The sequence below is a fragment of the Solanum stenotomum genome, chromosome 1 (genome assembly GCF_019186545.1).
Source record: "Solanum stenotomum isolate F172 chromosome 1, ASM1918654v1, whole genome shotgun sequence".
Taxonomy (NCBI): Eukaryota; Viridiplantae; Streptophyta; class Magnoliopsida; order Solanales; family Solanaceae; genus Solanum; species Solanum stenotomum.
In genome coordinates this window covers 5,209,988-5,225,964 of record NC_064282.1, presented here as the reverse complement: position 1 = coordinate 5,225,964, position 15,977 = coordinate 5,209,988, and the positions used below count along the sequence as shown (strand labels likewise).

At 34.1% G+C, this 15,977-nt stretch overlaps 4 protein-coding genes across 6 annotated transcripts in view; 3 read left to right on the top strand and 1 right to left on the bottom strand.

Moving 5' to 3' along the window:
• Nucleotides 1-866, top strand: part of LOC125848645 (serine/threonine-protein kinase TOR) — a 36,391-nt gene extending 35,525 nt beyond the window's left edge. For all 3 annotated transcript variants that reach the window (XM_049528558.1, XM_049528568.1, XM_049528576.1), the window contains 2 exons: nt 3-265; nt 565-866. In XM_049528558.1, the coding sequence (XP_049384515.1) occupies nt 3-265; nt 565-583 (282 nt within the window). In that variant the 3' untranslated portion in view covers nt 584-866. The remainder of the gene's footprint in view (nt 1-2; nt 266-564) is intronic.
• A 1,140-nt stretch (nt 867-2,006) lies between these two features.
• LOC125848676 (pyruvate kinase isozyme A, chloroplastic-like) lies at nt 2,007-5,798 on the top strand. Its single transcript, XM_049528597.1, has 7 exons — nt 2,007-2,806; nt 3,464-3,551; nt 3,641-3,831; nt 4,259-4,377; nt 4,577-4,820; nt 4,975-5,209; nt 5,347-5,798. Exons 1-7 carry the CDS (start codon nt 2,285-2,287, stop codon nt 5,673-5,675), a joined length of 1,728 nt encoding a protein of 575 aa, XP_049384554.1. The 5' UTR covers nt 2,007-2,284; the 3' UTR covers nt 5,676-5,798.
• Nucleotides 5,799-7,056: 1,258 nt separating this feature from the next.
• On the top strand, nt 7,057-10,474 carry LOC125848724 (uncharacterized). The gene is made up of 4 exons (XM_049528652.1): nt 7,057-7,358; nt 8,250-8,476; nt 8,967-9,074; nt 10,070-10,474. Exons 1-4 carry the CDS (start codon nt 7,169-7,171, stop codon nt 10,190-10,192), a joined length of 648 nt encoding a protein of 215 aa, XP_049384609.1. The 5' UTR covers nt 7,057-7,168; the 3' UTR covers nt 10,193-10,474.
• Nucleotides 10,475-10,987: 513 nt separating this feature from the next.
• Nucleotides 10,988-15,975, bottom strand: LOC125848686 (amino acid permease 6-like). The gene is made up of 7 exons (XM_049528609.1): nt 15,850-15,975; nt 15,035-15,259; nt 13,392-13,485; nt 13,097-13,311; nt 12,607-12,752; nt 12,279-12,506; nt 10,988-11,768 (listed from the first exon to the last, which is right to left on the bottom strand). Exons 1-7 carry the CDS (start codon nt 15,932-15,934, stop codon nt 11,343-11,345), a joined length of 1,419 nt encoding a protein of 472 aa, XP_049384566.1. The 5' UTR covers nt 15,935-15,975; the 3' UTR covers nt 10,988-11,342.
• Between the last annotated feature and the right edge of the window lie 2 nt (nt 15,976-15,977).

Below are 15,977 nucleotides of genomic sequence, written 5' to 3'. Positions count from 1 at the left end.
AGGCGGTCAATCAATTAGGTGATGCCAATGAAGTTCTAAATGAACGTGCTGTGGCTGTCATGGCTCGAATGAGTAATAAACTCACTGGACGTGATTTTGGTACTACCTCTGCATCTTCAAGCTCTCTACAGCATCCACTGGATCACAGTACGTTGATTTCTGGAGAGACGCGTGAAGCTGATCATGGTTTATCAGTGAAACTACAAGTCGAAAAACTTATTCAGCAAGCAATGTCTCATGAAAATCTTTGCCAAAATTATGTTGGGTAAGTTCATGATTCCCATTGCTCCTTGGTTTCGCTTTTGTTTGTTCATTTGCTGCTGACTTGCACATTTGGTGTTTGAATGTTTAAAATTTTGGAAAAGGGCCAAAGCTACCCTTAAATTATTCGAAATAAACCCTTAAACTATATTTCGGCTAAAAAATGTCCTTCATGTAAAAAAATGTGTTGGCCCTGAATCTGGTAAAGGGGTGCTTTTGATGAATTGGAATTTTAATTGCAGTGTAAAAATAGTGTATTTTGTTCTTTGGACTAATTCATGGTTTCCTTGTTCTTTATTTCAGGTGGTGTCCATTTTGGTAGGTTAAGGGTGATAATTATCTGTATATTTGTACAGTGTTTGATCCTTTGTAGAAGTTATTGGAAGAAGTCCAGCATGTACAGAACTTAGGTTTATGTAAAGTCCTAAGTTTGTGGTAGCCAGTTGTTGTATTAAGCAAGGTAGCCTATCGGCAGTATGTAATCTAGCTCCAAGTGGAAGTTCAATAAGACTGGTTCTAGTCTGAGAATGGTGAATATTTATTCTGTACAGCTATTTACATAGTGAAATGAACCCTTGTGAAGAGGATAAAGTTGGTTGTCTGCATCTAAAGCTTTATGTATTCTTGATCCTAGTTGCTGATGAATGAAGTAGTTTCTCTCCAGTCCCCTAGTCTGATGGATCGACGAATTTCATGTCTATTCATCTGACTGGACAAATCCACAAAGATGTAATTGGGTTGTGTCTCATTTTCTTCAGTCTACTATGTGAGGAGCAAGATTTTGTTCTGCAGTAAGGCTGATGGGATGATCCCGGTTTCCTTTGCGCTCCAGTTAAATACCGTGTTTTTTTCTGTCTATGGCAGGGTTTAAACTTATGACGCGCATCTAATTCACTTGTGATCTTTATCACTAGGCCAGAGTCTGGATCCTGGTTATATTAGGTACATTTAAAAATGAGTTAAGGTGGCGGACTTAAGCTAAACCTTGTTTTAGGGTCACATCATTGGTTGGATTTTGTGTTAATAACATATTCGCGCATGCATACACATATATGCTTTAGGAGTTGGTTAAGTGTGTACGTCAAGAATTTTAATAATGTATATATGCTCGGTGCTGGCAAATAAAATATGAATTTGTGTTTAGAATATTTCACAATTATTGACTTATTAATTTATCATTATTGTAGTTACGATAATATTGTTTAACATGTTTTGTTAATCATCCAACCTCATAAGAGTATTTTTTTAAAAAAAATTGTTCCGGTAAGGCAATTTACAATACCCTAACGTCAATAAAAAGGAAAGAGTGGAAAAAGTTAACACCCCATTAAAGGTTGGGCTAAAATCTAACTTAAATTAAATGATTGAATTCAGTTATTTCTAACTTCATTCATATTAAACTTCACGGGTCTAAAGTTACTACGAAAGTGAGTAGACTTATAAATTTTAATGTCCTATATGATTTAAATGGTAACCCCAAAATCGAGTATATGTACGCCCCTATATAACACGATCTCATTTAACCAAAAAAAAAAAAAAACAGGATCCTTTTTTTCTTGTTTTCTCTGTCTTGAAAAATAACACGTTCATTAAATGGCCCTAAAGTTTGTCTGGCTGAGATTGGCCAATAGAAATAGACCGTTAAGTTAGGCCAACTATTACCTATTTGTAGCACCCTTTTCATCTGTTTCAAACAACTTTATAGACATCTGAACTGTCCCTACTTGTACTTCAACTTTATACATTGGACCCCTCTACTACTAGGGTTTTACTGTTTTTTCCTAACTAAACCCCTTCTTTCACAGAAGCATATACTCATCTTTTTTATTATTCTCCTCCTTGTACATTGAAAACTCCACACATAGTTAAAAAAAATTATGTTACAAAATCTTGGCGGAGTTTTCTATTCTATAGTTAATAGCTTATGAATTTGTCAACAAGTTTTAATCTTTTTTAAAAAAACTTTCTTTTTGTGGGATTAACTTTGATAAAAATTTCTGGGGTTTTGGTTTTCTTTGTAAAGATGGCAGTAGTGGGAGATTTAGCTTTGATGGGGACTAAGATTAAGTTAATTGGTAAATTGGAGAAAAGGGTATTTGGTGTTCCACTTTCTACAAGTCCAAGATTTAGTTTTTCTCAGACTAGAAAATTGGATGTCAGCAAATCAAGAACTGCAGTCAGAGCAGTGCTGCAGGTTGAGAAAATTCAAAGTTCAGATGAATTGAAAGAAGGGTCTTTAGGCTTTGATGTTGTGTCAGAAAGGGAGCTTAAAGAAAATGGATTTTTGGGGTTAAGGAAGACAAAGCTTGTGTGTACAATTGGACCAGCTTGTTCTTCTATAGATGAGTTGGAGAAATTGGCTATTGCAGGTATGAATGTGGCTAGGCTAAATATGTGTCATAACTCAAGGGAGTGGCATCAAGATGTTATTAGGAAGATTAAGAAGTTGAATCAAGAAAAGGGTTATTGTGTATCAGTTATGATTGATACAGAGGGGAATCAAATACAAGTTGATCTTGGCTCTTCATCTTCTGTCAAAGCAGAGGTAATCAACCAAATACTTTAGAGCCCTTTTTGTGATTTTTCTTGTATTATGTTGTTGGGTTAATTTCACATATGGTGTTTAAATTTTATCCTATGTAACAGTAAAGTAAAAAAAAAGGCTATTTTTTGTCACATTAATGTGGTTGAACTTTACCCATAGTAACTAGTAAGGTCTTGCTCAAAAGACTAAAAGGGTAGCCCGATGCACTAAGTTCGTACTATGTGGGGGGTCTGGGGAAGGGGTGGACCACAAGGGCCTGTTGTACTCAGCCTTACGTTGCATTTCCTCTCAAGAGTGACCTCTCCTGGTCACATGGCAGCAAGACTGGAAGGTCAAATTTCCAGCACTGTGTAATGGCTGTTTCCTTTCCTTTTTTGCTTCATTTAAATGCTTTTAGTTGTATTTTGTTTGATAAAATATGGAGTAGTCACAGATTTTTAAGTGGTCAATTTTTTGTTCTTCAGTCGAAATTTGATCTTGAGGAATTCTGTTACTATATTTTAACTAAAAATATTTATCTGTGACTTTATTGTTATAGTAGGTCAAACAAAAGTAGTTTTGTGACTTTATTTTTATATTGTGTACATGAAATTAACCCGATGTTGTTAAAAGTTGAAGTTTATAGTCTAACTTGAATTCTGTTCATGTGACCATTAGGAGGATTCAATCTGGTACTTTACTACTGAGAAGTTTGAAGGTTCTCGTCCATTTACAATTCAAGCAAATTATGAAGGTTTTTCTGAAGGTAATCTCATTGATTAAAAAAAATAAAATTGTTTCCTGTTTTGGTTGTAAAAGGTTAGATTGAGGTTGAATTCTCTTTCTCCTATTCAGGTGTCAATTCTGGTGATGAAATTGTCATTGACGGAGGAATGGCAACTTTTGAAGTTATAGAGAAAGTTGGTAATGGCTTGCGCTGCAAGTGCACAGACCCCGGTCTACTTCTGCCTAGAGCTAAGTTGAGTTTTTGGAGAGATGGAAAGCTTTTAGGAAGAGATTATGATCTCCCGACTTTATCAACAAAGGTCAGTAAATTTGTTACTCGATTTTTACTCATCGAAAAGAAAAAAATATGCTCGAGTTTTACTCATCAAAAAGAAAAATATATGCTCGAGTTAAGCTTAAACAGGGATGTTTATCTTCAACATGCTCTGACTAAGTGTTTGAAATGACATAAATGATCCAATAATTGATAGTTCTAAATGGCAAGTTTTCACAATTTTTACATTTGTTGAACTATTGAGGTTTATATCTATTGTATAAAGGTTGTAAAGAAACTGAATCTCGAACCTTTTATCCTTTTCTTTTTGTTGATAAAATGAATCTCTTACCTTTCTGATGCACTTGTTATGATCTACCCCAGTGAGAACATAAAGTTGTAACATTCCTATTGAGAATTATATCTGCAATATGAATTTATAATCTTGCTGATGCGCACTTCATGATCCACAGGATTGGTCAGACATTGTGTTTGGAATATCTGAAAATATCGATTTCATTGCAGTTTCATTTGTAAAAGACGCAGAGGCAATCACACATCTGAGGGACTACCTCACAACTACATCCTCCAAGTAAGTAAAGTTTGTGAGCAAAGATTATTTTTTAACTTCAACAATTATATCCATTTCAGTCCTTCCCTAAAATGCATAATTATAGTCCACTAATAGCTGCATTCCTTATCATTGATTAGCATTGTTCCGTCTCTTTACTCTAATTTTTCACATAGGTTCAAAGTGTATTTTGCATAAATCCTTCTGAATTTGATCGCAGGGCAATAAAAGTGTTGGCAAAGATAGAGAGCCTAGAGTCTCTCCGAAGGTTGGAAGAGATTGTTGAGGCTTCTGATGGAATTATGATAGCAAGGGGAGATCTAGGAGTTGAGATTCCACTTGAACAGATTCCATCTGTTCAGAAAGATATTACTTATGTTTGCAGGCAGCTCAACAAGCCCGTTATTGTGGCCTCTCAACTTCTAGAGTCAATGGTCGAATACCCCACTCCAACACGAGCAGAGGTACTAATCTTTCTTTCCTCGTGATTTTTTTTCTTTTTTTGCATTTTCTGTCTTTTGACAAAATTTTACTAGACCATATCTTTTGGGTGGATTCTAGTTTGACAAGTACTAGCTAATCAGGCCTTCAATAATCACAAGCCATTTTACGTGATAGGTTGCAGATGTTTCTGAAGCGGTACGACAGTATGCTGATGCATTGATGTTATCTGGTGAGTCAGCGATTGGATCATATGGAATGAAGGCTCTTTCTGTCTTGCGTACAACTAGCACCCGAATGGAACAATCATGTCGCGAAGAGAACAGGCAAACTTTGTTGCATCAGCGCAAACTTGGAGCATCTTTGCCAGATCAAATTGCTGAGCAAATCTGCAATTGTGCAGTGGAAATGGGTACTTCCCTTGACTGTATACATGCATGTTCTTAAAACTGTTAGATAGAGCATACCTTTTTTATGTACTTAATATATATTATGTCTCAACGACCTATTTGTCTTCGATCTTAACCAATTTCCTTTTACATACTCCAGCTGACAACCTAGGGGTGGATGCTATATTTGTGTACACAAGGCATGGGAAGATGGCATCTCTTCTCTCACGCAATCGTCCAAATCCTCCAATATTTGCCTTCACGAACGACAACAGCACACAGATGGCTCTCAATTTGCAGTGGGGAGTTACTCCCCTTCTCACTGACCTTTCAGACGACATGGAAGGAAACGTTAAGAAAACAGTGGAACTTATAAAAGCAAAGGGGATGATAAAGAAGGATGATACTATTTTGGTGGTATCAGATATCATTCCAATTTCTACTGCCCAAACAATTTTCCAGTCCATTCAGGTTATGACCATAACATAGGATATCTTTTCAAGTATATATTGCATTATGATTTCTTGTATGTTTGGAAAAGAGACTTCTTTTACTATTTTGAGGACACCTACTTTTGTTGTATGCCATATTCTGTTCAGTTTTTGGTTTTTAGTTCAAAGATTTTTCTTTAAAACATTCCATATGAAGAAGATGAGCCAATTTTTCAAAAAAAAAAGTGTTTGGTCAAGTTAGTTAAGAGACTTGAGAAATTGAATTTGAATAGGCAATTGTGGAAGAGTCCAAAATCCAAGAGAAGGCAACTTGTGAGACCACATGTACTCTGGCCATTTGTTTGCTTTATATATATACTTCACATGTCAATTTGTACAAAAAGAATATGGATTCTTCCTTCCTTCTCCATTAATTGATTTTGTTTTTTTTATCACAATCGTAGAATAACAAGCGTAAGGGATAAATCCTTGTTCCTTTTTAACCATTTAGTACTTGAAATTTATCGATTAATTTTTATTTGGGCCAGTTAAACAGGATAAAATATTTCATGTTTCTACGTTTTTAAGCCTCCACAAATTAAGAGTAAATGAATCACACTTATATCACCACACTCTTATATGGAATGTGATGTACTATCGCGGTTATTTACTTTTTGGTGAGGATTTTTTCATTTTTGACAAGTATGTACAACAACAAACCATTGTAATTCCACAAATAAGGTATTAAAAAAAAATAATAATAAATAAATAAATAAAAAAAAATATATATATATATATATTATCTTTATTGAATAGAAAAACTATTTTCAATAGAACTCAGCTCGAAACGAAAAACTTTTGAATATGGATAATAAGTCCAACTATGCAATTATATTTTAATCGTGCAAGAATCAATCAAATTGCTATCGTTGATTATTGACGGCTCTTAATAGTCTTCTGAACGAACTCAAAAGCCACCTTAGAATATTCTTCTCTAACAATAAATTTGTAAATTCATTCTTTTAGGAAAATAAATATATAAATTATGATAGTGATTACAATAATCAATTTTAATTAGTACGTTTTTCTCAGTTTGCAGCTAATAAGCAATTTGAAGGGAAATGTTGGATTTTGATTCATTTGAATTTTCCTATATTATACTCTTTCTTTTCACTTTTACTTGTCTGCTATATTAACATATTAAAAAAAAGTAATTAAAATTTATAATCTCAATTAAGGGGAAAAAAAAAACATTCTTTCTGAATCAACTAAAAAGGAAAAAATGAATATGAGAAAAGAGGCCAAATATTATTTTTGTAGGGAAAAAGGTGGTTGGTTAGTTAGGTGCTAGCGTAAGTAAGTATGTTGGATGGCGACACACATGATCGATGCTCGGCTGAATATTTATGGCTACAAATTTGCCAAATCATTGGCAAAAAATTGTAAGGTAAACCGGTGGAGTGAGAAACAGGAGATTTCAAGAAACAGTAATACTGCCGCCGTTTAACTAAATGAAACTTCTTGAATTTTAGCAAATTTGATCATCCAAAAATGGCATCTTTCCAGTTATTGAAGTCTCCATTCTCATTTTCTCAATCTAATTCTAGTAGTTTTTCCACTATAGTCCAAAGAAGGATTTTGGGTGTGAGATATCAAAGGAAAAATCCAATCTTGAAAACATTTGTTGATACAAAGTTTAGGGTTAGTTGTAGAATTCAAGACAACGAAAATCAGAGTAATGGTAATCTTTTATTTACTTGGATTTTGTTTCAAAAAGTTGATTTCTTTTAGTGGTGTTTGATTTCATCTCTAGTATGTTTTTGCTGTTCAAGTTCCAATTTTTTTGGTTGATGGTGTGTTTGATAGAAAAGATATGTTATGTTACCTGTTTCATCACTCCGGAGTCTAGATTTTCACATGTGAGTGAGAACATAAAAAAGTAGACATACAAGGAAGTGAAGGGGTTCAATATCTACCATATATACATAAAAATATTTTTAACCATGTATAAACAATGTGATAACTAGCTCTGCCAGCTAGCATGCTAGAGGGAAAACTTATTAAGTTCTCTAAGTGAGAGTTAAGCACCAGGGTTTGAGAATGAGAATGGTTGAATTATTGGTAGCAAGTTCTGATTAGTTAAAATGAATATCAGTTACTTGATTGAGGAAGGAGAGGTGACCCTCGACAAGGTTCAATTGATTGAACGTACAGACTGTGACAATCAAGAAAAAGGATAAGTATTAGAAGTATTTCAGGTAAAGAAGGAAAGTGTTAAACCGAGAATTTATACTGGACTGGCTATCTGATGGGCTATCTTTCATTAGTAAATTCCATAGTGATTCAGAAATTTAGCTTCTGCTGCCAAGTACATAAATACCTTAAGCTCGAATATTCTTAAAGAATGTTATCTTTGAAGTTCCAGTAGCTCTGGCTTCTCATTATAGAATACTTCTGAATGTAACTGGTGGCGGTTGAATGACTGGATTGACTTGCGTCATGGCCATAGGCCAATCGCTCGAACTATCTGGAAGCTTTCAATTTCACTCCGTCTTAGAGCTCTTGTAGCTTTTATTTGAATATACTCTTTTTCTTTTTGAAAAGACCTCAAATCCAATGTTGGTTCTCACAGGTGAAGAACCACCAGAGTCATTGTTTATGAAAGAGTTGAGAAGACGTGGCATGAATCCAACTTCATTGCTAGAGGAGACAAACACAAATATCAAAGAAGACGAGGAGACAAAATCTATGGAAGAAGATGGAGGCTTCTATCGTAGAAATGCACTGTCAACAGATTCTGGAAGAAATTTGACTAATCAAAGGGAACAGTCTATGGCACTGAATAGTGAAGGCCTTGAGGTGGGCAGGTTTCCTCCTTATACATTATTTGGTTTTTGGTTCTAAATGTTCATGTACAAGAATAAAGTTGTGCGATTGGTTCTTGACCTGATACGTTATGAGTCTCTCCGTCCACCTTAAATTTAACTTCCCATTTTGACTTGGCACAGTTTTTAAAAGAAATAACTAATAATATTAGCTGTTACCATTTCTTGACTTTGTGTTTTGAAGAATAAAATAGAGAAAATAGTCTATCGAGAAGTATCACTTGTTCTTTAATGAAGTAAGAGTGGACTGAGAACTATGACTTACGAAAGGTCAAGTAGGACTTTTCAATTTTAGGACAGGAGTTCAGTTGTGTAAATAACTGTTCAAACAGAAATCTTATGAAAGATGTGCAAAGAGTCATTGGCTATATTATTTTGCATATTTTTTGGCTTCACATAATTTATATAGACACTATATGGGTTTGTAACTAATGACCATACGTCTTTATGTGCTATATTTGCAGGGTTTGATTCCGCGGGCAAAACTTTTGCTTACTCTTGGTGGAACATTCTTTTTGGCATTTTGGCCATTGATCCTTGTAACAATTGCAGCTTTCTTGGCTTTATACCTGGTAATTGATTCCTGTGATCCTTGGTTTGCATCCTTATGATGTCTTTGTTATAAAGGGCCAATTGCAATTAGTTAATTTGTTTATTTTACCTTTTTGCTAAAGCAAGTTTGTTGAGCTTCTTATCTTTGTTCTGGAATGACTTTTCCATAAACCCAACAAAGGAAAAAGAACCTTTTCTTTTAGCACATCCATGCATAGTTCACACGATATTGAGCTTCCAAGATTTTTGGAGGAAAGGGGTGTATCCCTCTTTTACGAACTTGCAGCTTAAATCTTATGTTGAATTAAAAGTTGAAATTAGGAAATTACTGGTGTTACCTGCTTATTGCTGTAACCATCATGTTACGAGGGATAGCCTAGTGATAAAGACCCTTTGACCTTGGTTTTTGTGGACAGAAAAGAATAGGAGATATTTTGGTGTATTAACTCCCAATCACTCTATAAAGGCTAGGTGCTTAATGTATCTGTTTAGCTGGCACAATATGTCCCCTGTAGATTCTCATGACAATTTTTTGAACTTTGTTAGCTCCCTGGTCCTAGAAAACCCTCTCATGTATTAGAATTAACTCAGTTTTCTTTTTGGTGTGGTGAAAGAGACCACAACTGCATTTGAGTTATTTTGATTGTTCTTAGTATAAACAATTAAAGATGATCAGTTACAGAAAAATATCCAGCAAAATGTGGTAAAACCAATTGTAACAAATTGTTATCATTGAATGCAATGTCAAACTGAATAAGAGTCTCTGTTTATTGAATTTGGATGACAAATGATCATAATATGGACCTCCAGGAAAGTAGAGAAAAAGCTAAGATGAGTAAAAATTTTCCAATAAAACATGTGACGAGTTAAATATACCTCAGGTGTTATTTGTTTTGGTGGAAGTTATTAGCCCAGAAATTCACGTGTTTCATATGTTTTTTTGGATGTATTATATTTGTCGCTACTTTATTCATGTTCTTAATTCACCATTGACTGTTTTCTTCTCTCTCGGCAGTATTTTGGACCTTCATTTGTCCATTACGCAACCAACAGATCGACAGATCCACCACCATATGTTGACCCTTATGTACTACTCGAAGAAGAGAGGATATCACAGACAGCTCCACGTCTAAATTGAGTTGCTGCTTATTTCATGAAGTTATACTGTTCAAATGTCTTAAAGGTTTCCATTGCTTATCCTGAGTATATTTTCCTTATTATTTTCTGGTTTGACATTGCCATGATAGCTAGAAGATGCTCATGTTGACTGAGAAATCTTATTTCTATGACTGTAAAATTTGTAAAAATGTGCAAGAGATAAGATTTCCCATTCTGTAACCTATACTGTATATTCTTTATATTGATCCTAATCCCTTTGATGGGAAGTCCCCAGAAATTCTTTAGAAGTCAAGCACGTTATGATGTGAGAGTCTCAATTGGTATTTTTCTCCCCCCTCCCAGAATTAGATCTTGAAATAGATCTCATCAGAGTGTGACATTAAATATTGTTAGTTTCAAGCTGATGCCATTTTAGAAAAAGGAGTGACTTTACAACTTGTGAATTGTGATACATCCCTAGCAACTTTGAGCTCTGGGTTGTTTGCACAACCAGTGGTCCAGCTGCTTATGCTGTATTTTTCATCCAATATGCTTCAATGATTTTAGTGATTCTATGTACTAGATGGAACTTGAGCTCATAATGTCTCAATTGTAGTATTAATGTCGACTTTACTGTTTAATAGATTTCAAATCCTTCTAGCAAGTGACAGAGAAGTACTTCAAATAAGCAACCAAATGATATTTAAGTTTAGAAAATCTAAAATCAACTCAAGGTGTTCATATGAATCCTTTAATGATATTTCTCTCATCCTAATTGCACAAATAGGACCAAGAGTAAAGTAGTTCAATAGATCATTACCATACCTATACATACATAATTGTACCTGTGTGCAATAAAGCATGAACTTCATATCATTAGATTTAAATGAAACCTATAGCAACTTTTCTTGATAAGTAGTAATTGTATGAAAACTACAGAAATTCTGCAACACGAAATCTAGGAAATGAGTCTTAAAGATTGTAAAAGTTTATGCCTATAGCAATTTTGTAACACCAAATCTAGGAAATCAATCTTACAATACACGATAATGAAATGTGTATGCCTTAGATTAGTGAAGGCAAACCATTCTGTATGTCACTAAAAGAAAAGGAAAGTTGGAGGAGGGGGCTTTAGGGGAGGTGCTTGTCTTCCTTTCTTATTCTCTCTCTACACATTAGCCACAGGAACCTCAAGACCGAGATTGGAAGGGCTTGAATTCCCGGAGAGATTTGATAAGGCCTTGAACAGATCCAGCAGCAGCAAGAAGTGAGATAATCAGGCACACAAAACTCAATATATTCAACCAAATCCAGGTAAATGAATTTTTAGGAATCTTGGCTTGTGCAATGTACATCTGAATAGGGAAATAGACAGTGAGTGGCCAAAATGAGGCTGCTCCCAGAAGACCGACGAAATCATTGAAGAATGGGAATAACATGGCTAATATGGTTGTGAATACCACATATGAAGTTCTCCACACCAGCCTGTAAAAATTGAAATTGAACAACCCCAAGGGTGAAAGGTTGATCATGTATTCTTTTGTTATGAATTTACTTTGTGGCCATTTCTGTTTGCTCCAACCCTCTACAAATCCAAATAGAGGTTGACAGAACACCTGCAAACATATTATCAAACTAAGCTTTGCCATTGGGATTTATAAAATTGATCTGTTATGGTGAAACACTAGATGTGTGCACCCAAGGTTATGACCTAGCAGCCAATGAAGTTGGATGAAGACTATGAGAGAACATTAGCCTAAGCCTTAGTAGATAGAGTTACTCAGTGGTTGTGCTTTGAGGTGAAAGGTGCCCGTGGAATAGTTGATGTGTGCCTAAGCTACTCAAGACACCCGCCATTATTGGACAAGAAACAAAAAGAAATTTGTAGGAACTGGCATCCAAAGGGTGTGGCCTAGTAGTCAATGAACCGGTTGAGAGTCATGAGGTCTCAGGTTCAAATTCCAGTGGAGACAAAAACACTAGGTGATTTACCAGCCTTGATGGACAGAGTTACCATGTACTTGTTGCTAGTAGAAGGTGATAGGTATCTCGTGAAATTAGTCGACACCACGGTCATCAAAAAATAAAAACCTACTAGGGAACGTGTTTGCGATGTTCGATGTTACCTGGTAAGCTCCAACGAGATGAACCACAATGCATACATTAGCGAAATCAACAAGCCAGAAAGGTTCATAGAATCCAAATCCTGTTAGAAAGTTTCCAGGCGCTTTGTTTCCAAATGCAGCATACCCTAGAAGTCCACATAGAGTGTAAAATATTGTTGACACAGAGATACCAACCAATGCAGCTTTCTTCATGGACTTATTTTCTGGTGGATGGGATTTCAAAGTGTCCTGTTAAAGTTGAGTTGCCAAAAACATGTTAAGATTTTAAGTGGACTGGAAAAGTTTAACAAACTGAAAAAAGTAGTTAATAAAAGAAAGGTTGTTTTGCCTGAATTTCAATAAGAACAGTAGAGAAAGCATAGGCAAAGGCAATATCTCCAAGAGCAGAGAAGGTGTTCCACATCTTGTCTGTGCCTGATACTTCTTTTCCAACTGATGTCCCTGTTAAGCTTGTGTTTGCACTTACTCCATCCTCTTTCCATATCAAATTACAAAACCATTAGGTAAAAGAAAAAAAAAAGAGAAAACATGTGTGTATGGTATGATTGAAAACGTTTTCTTGAAAAATAAGTGATTTTTTTACTTATTTTCTTGTGTTTGCTACTAAGCAGAAAATATTGTCCTAATAGATTTCATTTATAATCTACACATAACTATGAGGGTGGAGATGAGACAACAAGTGTGTGGTGTTACTAGCGAAACTTATTTTTTTAGAGCCAAATTTTTTTAACAAAGAAAACATGAAGATCGAAAAATATTTTCCGCCGTAACAAACACACTAAAAAAGTAAAAAGAATATGGAAAATGGTAAAACTAACTTGCAATCTTGGCAATGGAGAGACCAAGTCCAATGAAAGAATAAGCAAATGACATAACAGCAGCAATGATGGAAAGGAATGAAAGCTTGTGAAAATTTGGGATTTGGCATAGAAGGATTTGCATAATCCCAAATAAAATTATGAAGGGATTGTTTGACTCATGACAATCAGCATCATGACCTTTCCTATGAAAGCAATTGGATCTTTTAATTGCCCTGATAAATAAATAAATAAAAATAAAGAATTAGAATTAAACACAAAACAGAAAAATATAATGCAAAAATTAACTACTTACACCATGCTGATGGATGTGGTGATTGCATATCCAATGGTAACACCAAAAAGGTTACTATATTGAGCTAATCCACAAAGCTGGACTTTCCTTCCTCCTGCATTCATACAAAATATTTTAATAGGTTAATTGCGCATTCAAAATTTTCACTAAAGAAGTTTCATTACAAAATGAAAATACAGTACCTAAAATTTGAAACTGAAACCTCAAGGTCGATTTTGAACCCTCTAAACCATCGATTCAACTCTAAGTCTTGTATTCCAATTAAGTGCATCTTTGGCTACGTTAATCGAAAAGAGAAAATGACAATAACTCATCTTCAGAACCACTATGGTAGTTAAAATATTACTCACTCAATTTTGGTAACATTATTTCTTTATTAATTCATTTAAAAAAGAATTAAATATTTTTATATTTGGAAATAAGTGATTTTAATTTTTAACACTTCATATTTTACCCTTGATGAAAAGTGTTTTTTAACCGTGTAAATATTATGACACGTTTAAAAATATAAATTTCAAAAAATTTATTCCCCACCCCCTTCCTTATTTTTTTATGTTGATTCAAATTTTATCACATAAATTGAAACCGGAAAAAACTCACAAGTAGAAGAGAATTGAGGTGGCAAAATGTAGAGAGAAACATAAGGAAAGAAGATAAGTAAATCATTAATGAAATGTTCCAACAAAAACAAAAAAAAATTGGCTTTTATGTAAAGAATATTGAATAGTCATTAATGATTCACAAGTCACAACCAACAACCCCCTTCTGTTCTTTTCTTCTCCTGGGAAATTGACAATGGAACACACCTATATGTTCCATTCTTCAATTACCCTCCAAGGTGTGAACTGAATTACATCTATTCACACAAATCAGTGTAACCACAACAATATTCAGTGTGGTCCAACAAGCGGGTATAAAAATGATAAGATATATACGTGACACTTCTTTTAGTTTTTTTTAAGTGATTGCTATATTTTACATTTATAAAAACTATTTAATTTTATTATACCCACTTAACTCTTAATGATATGACTTTATAAATCCACTTCATATAAAGAGCACACCACTTATTTCATTGTTGGTAATAAGGGTAATTTAATTATATCTTGCTTACAAAAGTCTTTGTTTTATTTTTTAAAAAACTCATATTCTATAATTGATTAAATATCATCACACAAAATAAAATGAAAGCAATATAATTTATTTATTTTTCTCTTTAACACTTTAAATTACGTATTAGATTTTGTGCAAATATGACCACGTGACATTTTACCATTGACTACAATCAATTCAACTTGACCCACAAATATATTGTCAAACCGTTACAAATCTAACTTAAATAAGATCAAACCATTGATGTTTTAACTCAAAAAAATAATCAATGAATATTTTACATGAATCACAACTAGTTCAACTCGAAAATGGATTTCAAGTTGGACAACAAAATATCCACATATAAGTTAAAAACTTTTTACCTCGATAAATGTGCATCTCAAACTTAAATGTAACACATCAACACACACAAAAATTAAATACGTTCAAACATAAGATTTATAATGTGTTGGAAACGAAAACAACACAAACCATCCTAATTTGACTATATAAATATATATATTTTTTATATTGTCAGTATATATGCATACCTAGATGGGCTCGAACAGCATCCATATAGGTGTAGCTACGAGAGCCATTGGGGGCGCGATAACAATCGGCAAGGAGGAGAGAAGTGAACCATGTTATGGCTGAGAAAGCAATGAGAGCAACTGGTCCTGCTATCCATCCCAATTGGGCTGTAGCCCATGCCAAAGATAACACTCCTGAACCTATCACTGCTGTTATGATATGGGCACTTGTAGTCAACACCGTTCCTACAAATTTAAACAATTAAAATTATAATAATGATGTCGGGATCAACTTGTATACATACACCGCAATCCAATGCATGTTATAACCACTAACCACAAATTATACAGAATAATCGTAATATTGTTCAATACTATTTAGTCAGATGAGAAGAATTCACATAGTCAATTTCCATTTAATCTCCTTTTTCTTTTCTATTTTTGGAGAAAATTAACCATGTGATGTTTGAATCAACTTGTAGATATGCAAATCGATTTAACGCTACTAATCAACAAGGTTTAGCCAGATGAGAAAGAATTCACATACCCTATACACATTTCTTTGTGTTTTTTTCTCTAATTTTTTCAAACAATCTTCACCTACACCCTTTTAGTTACTTTTTTTCAAAAAAAAATATCCTAATCCTTTTTTCCTCTTTTATGTGATTGAAGATTCCCCTCATAAGGGAATTTTTCATGAATGCATGTGGAAAAAATAGATTTGCATGATATATATAAAGAAAAATGATTTTAGAAATTCCAAGAATAGAGATCTAGTGATAGAGAAATATTTATTTAGTAAAAAAATAAAAATAAAATTGTGTATATATACAAACCAGTTCGTTTGGGGCGTCCATCATCATCAAACTTGGAAGAATCATCAATGGCTCCACCCATAGAGACATTAAAACTCCCCTCCATTTTCTACTCTCTTTTAATGCTAAGTAGAAGAAAAATTGGACAC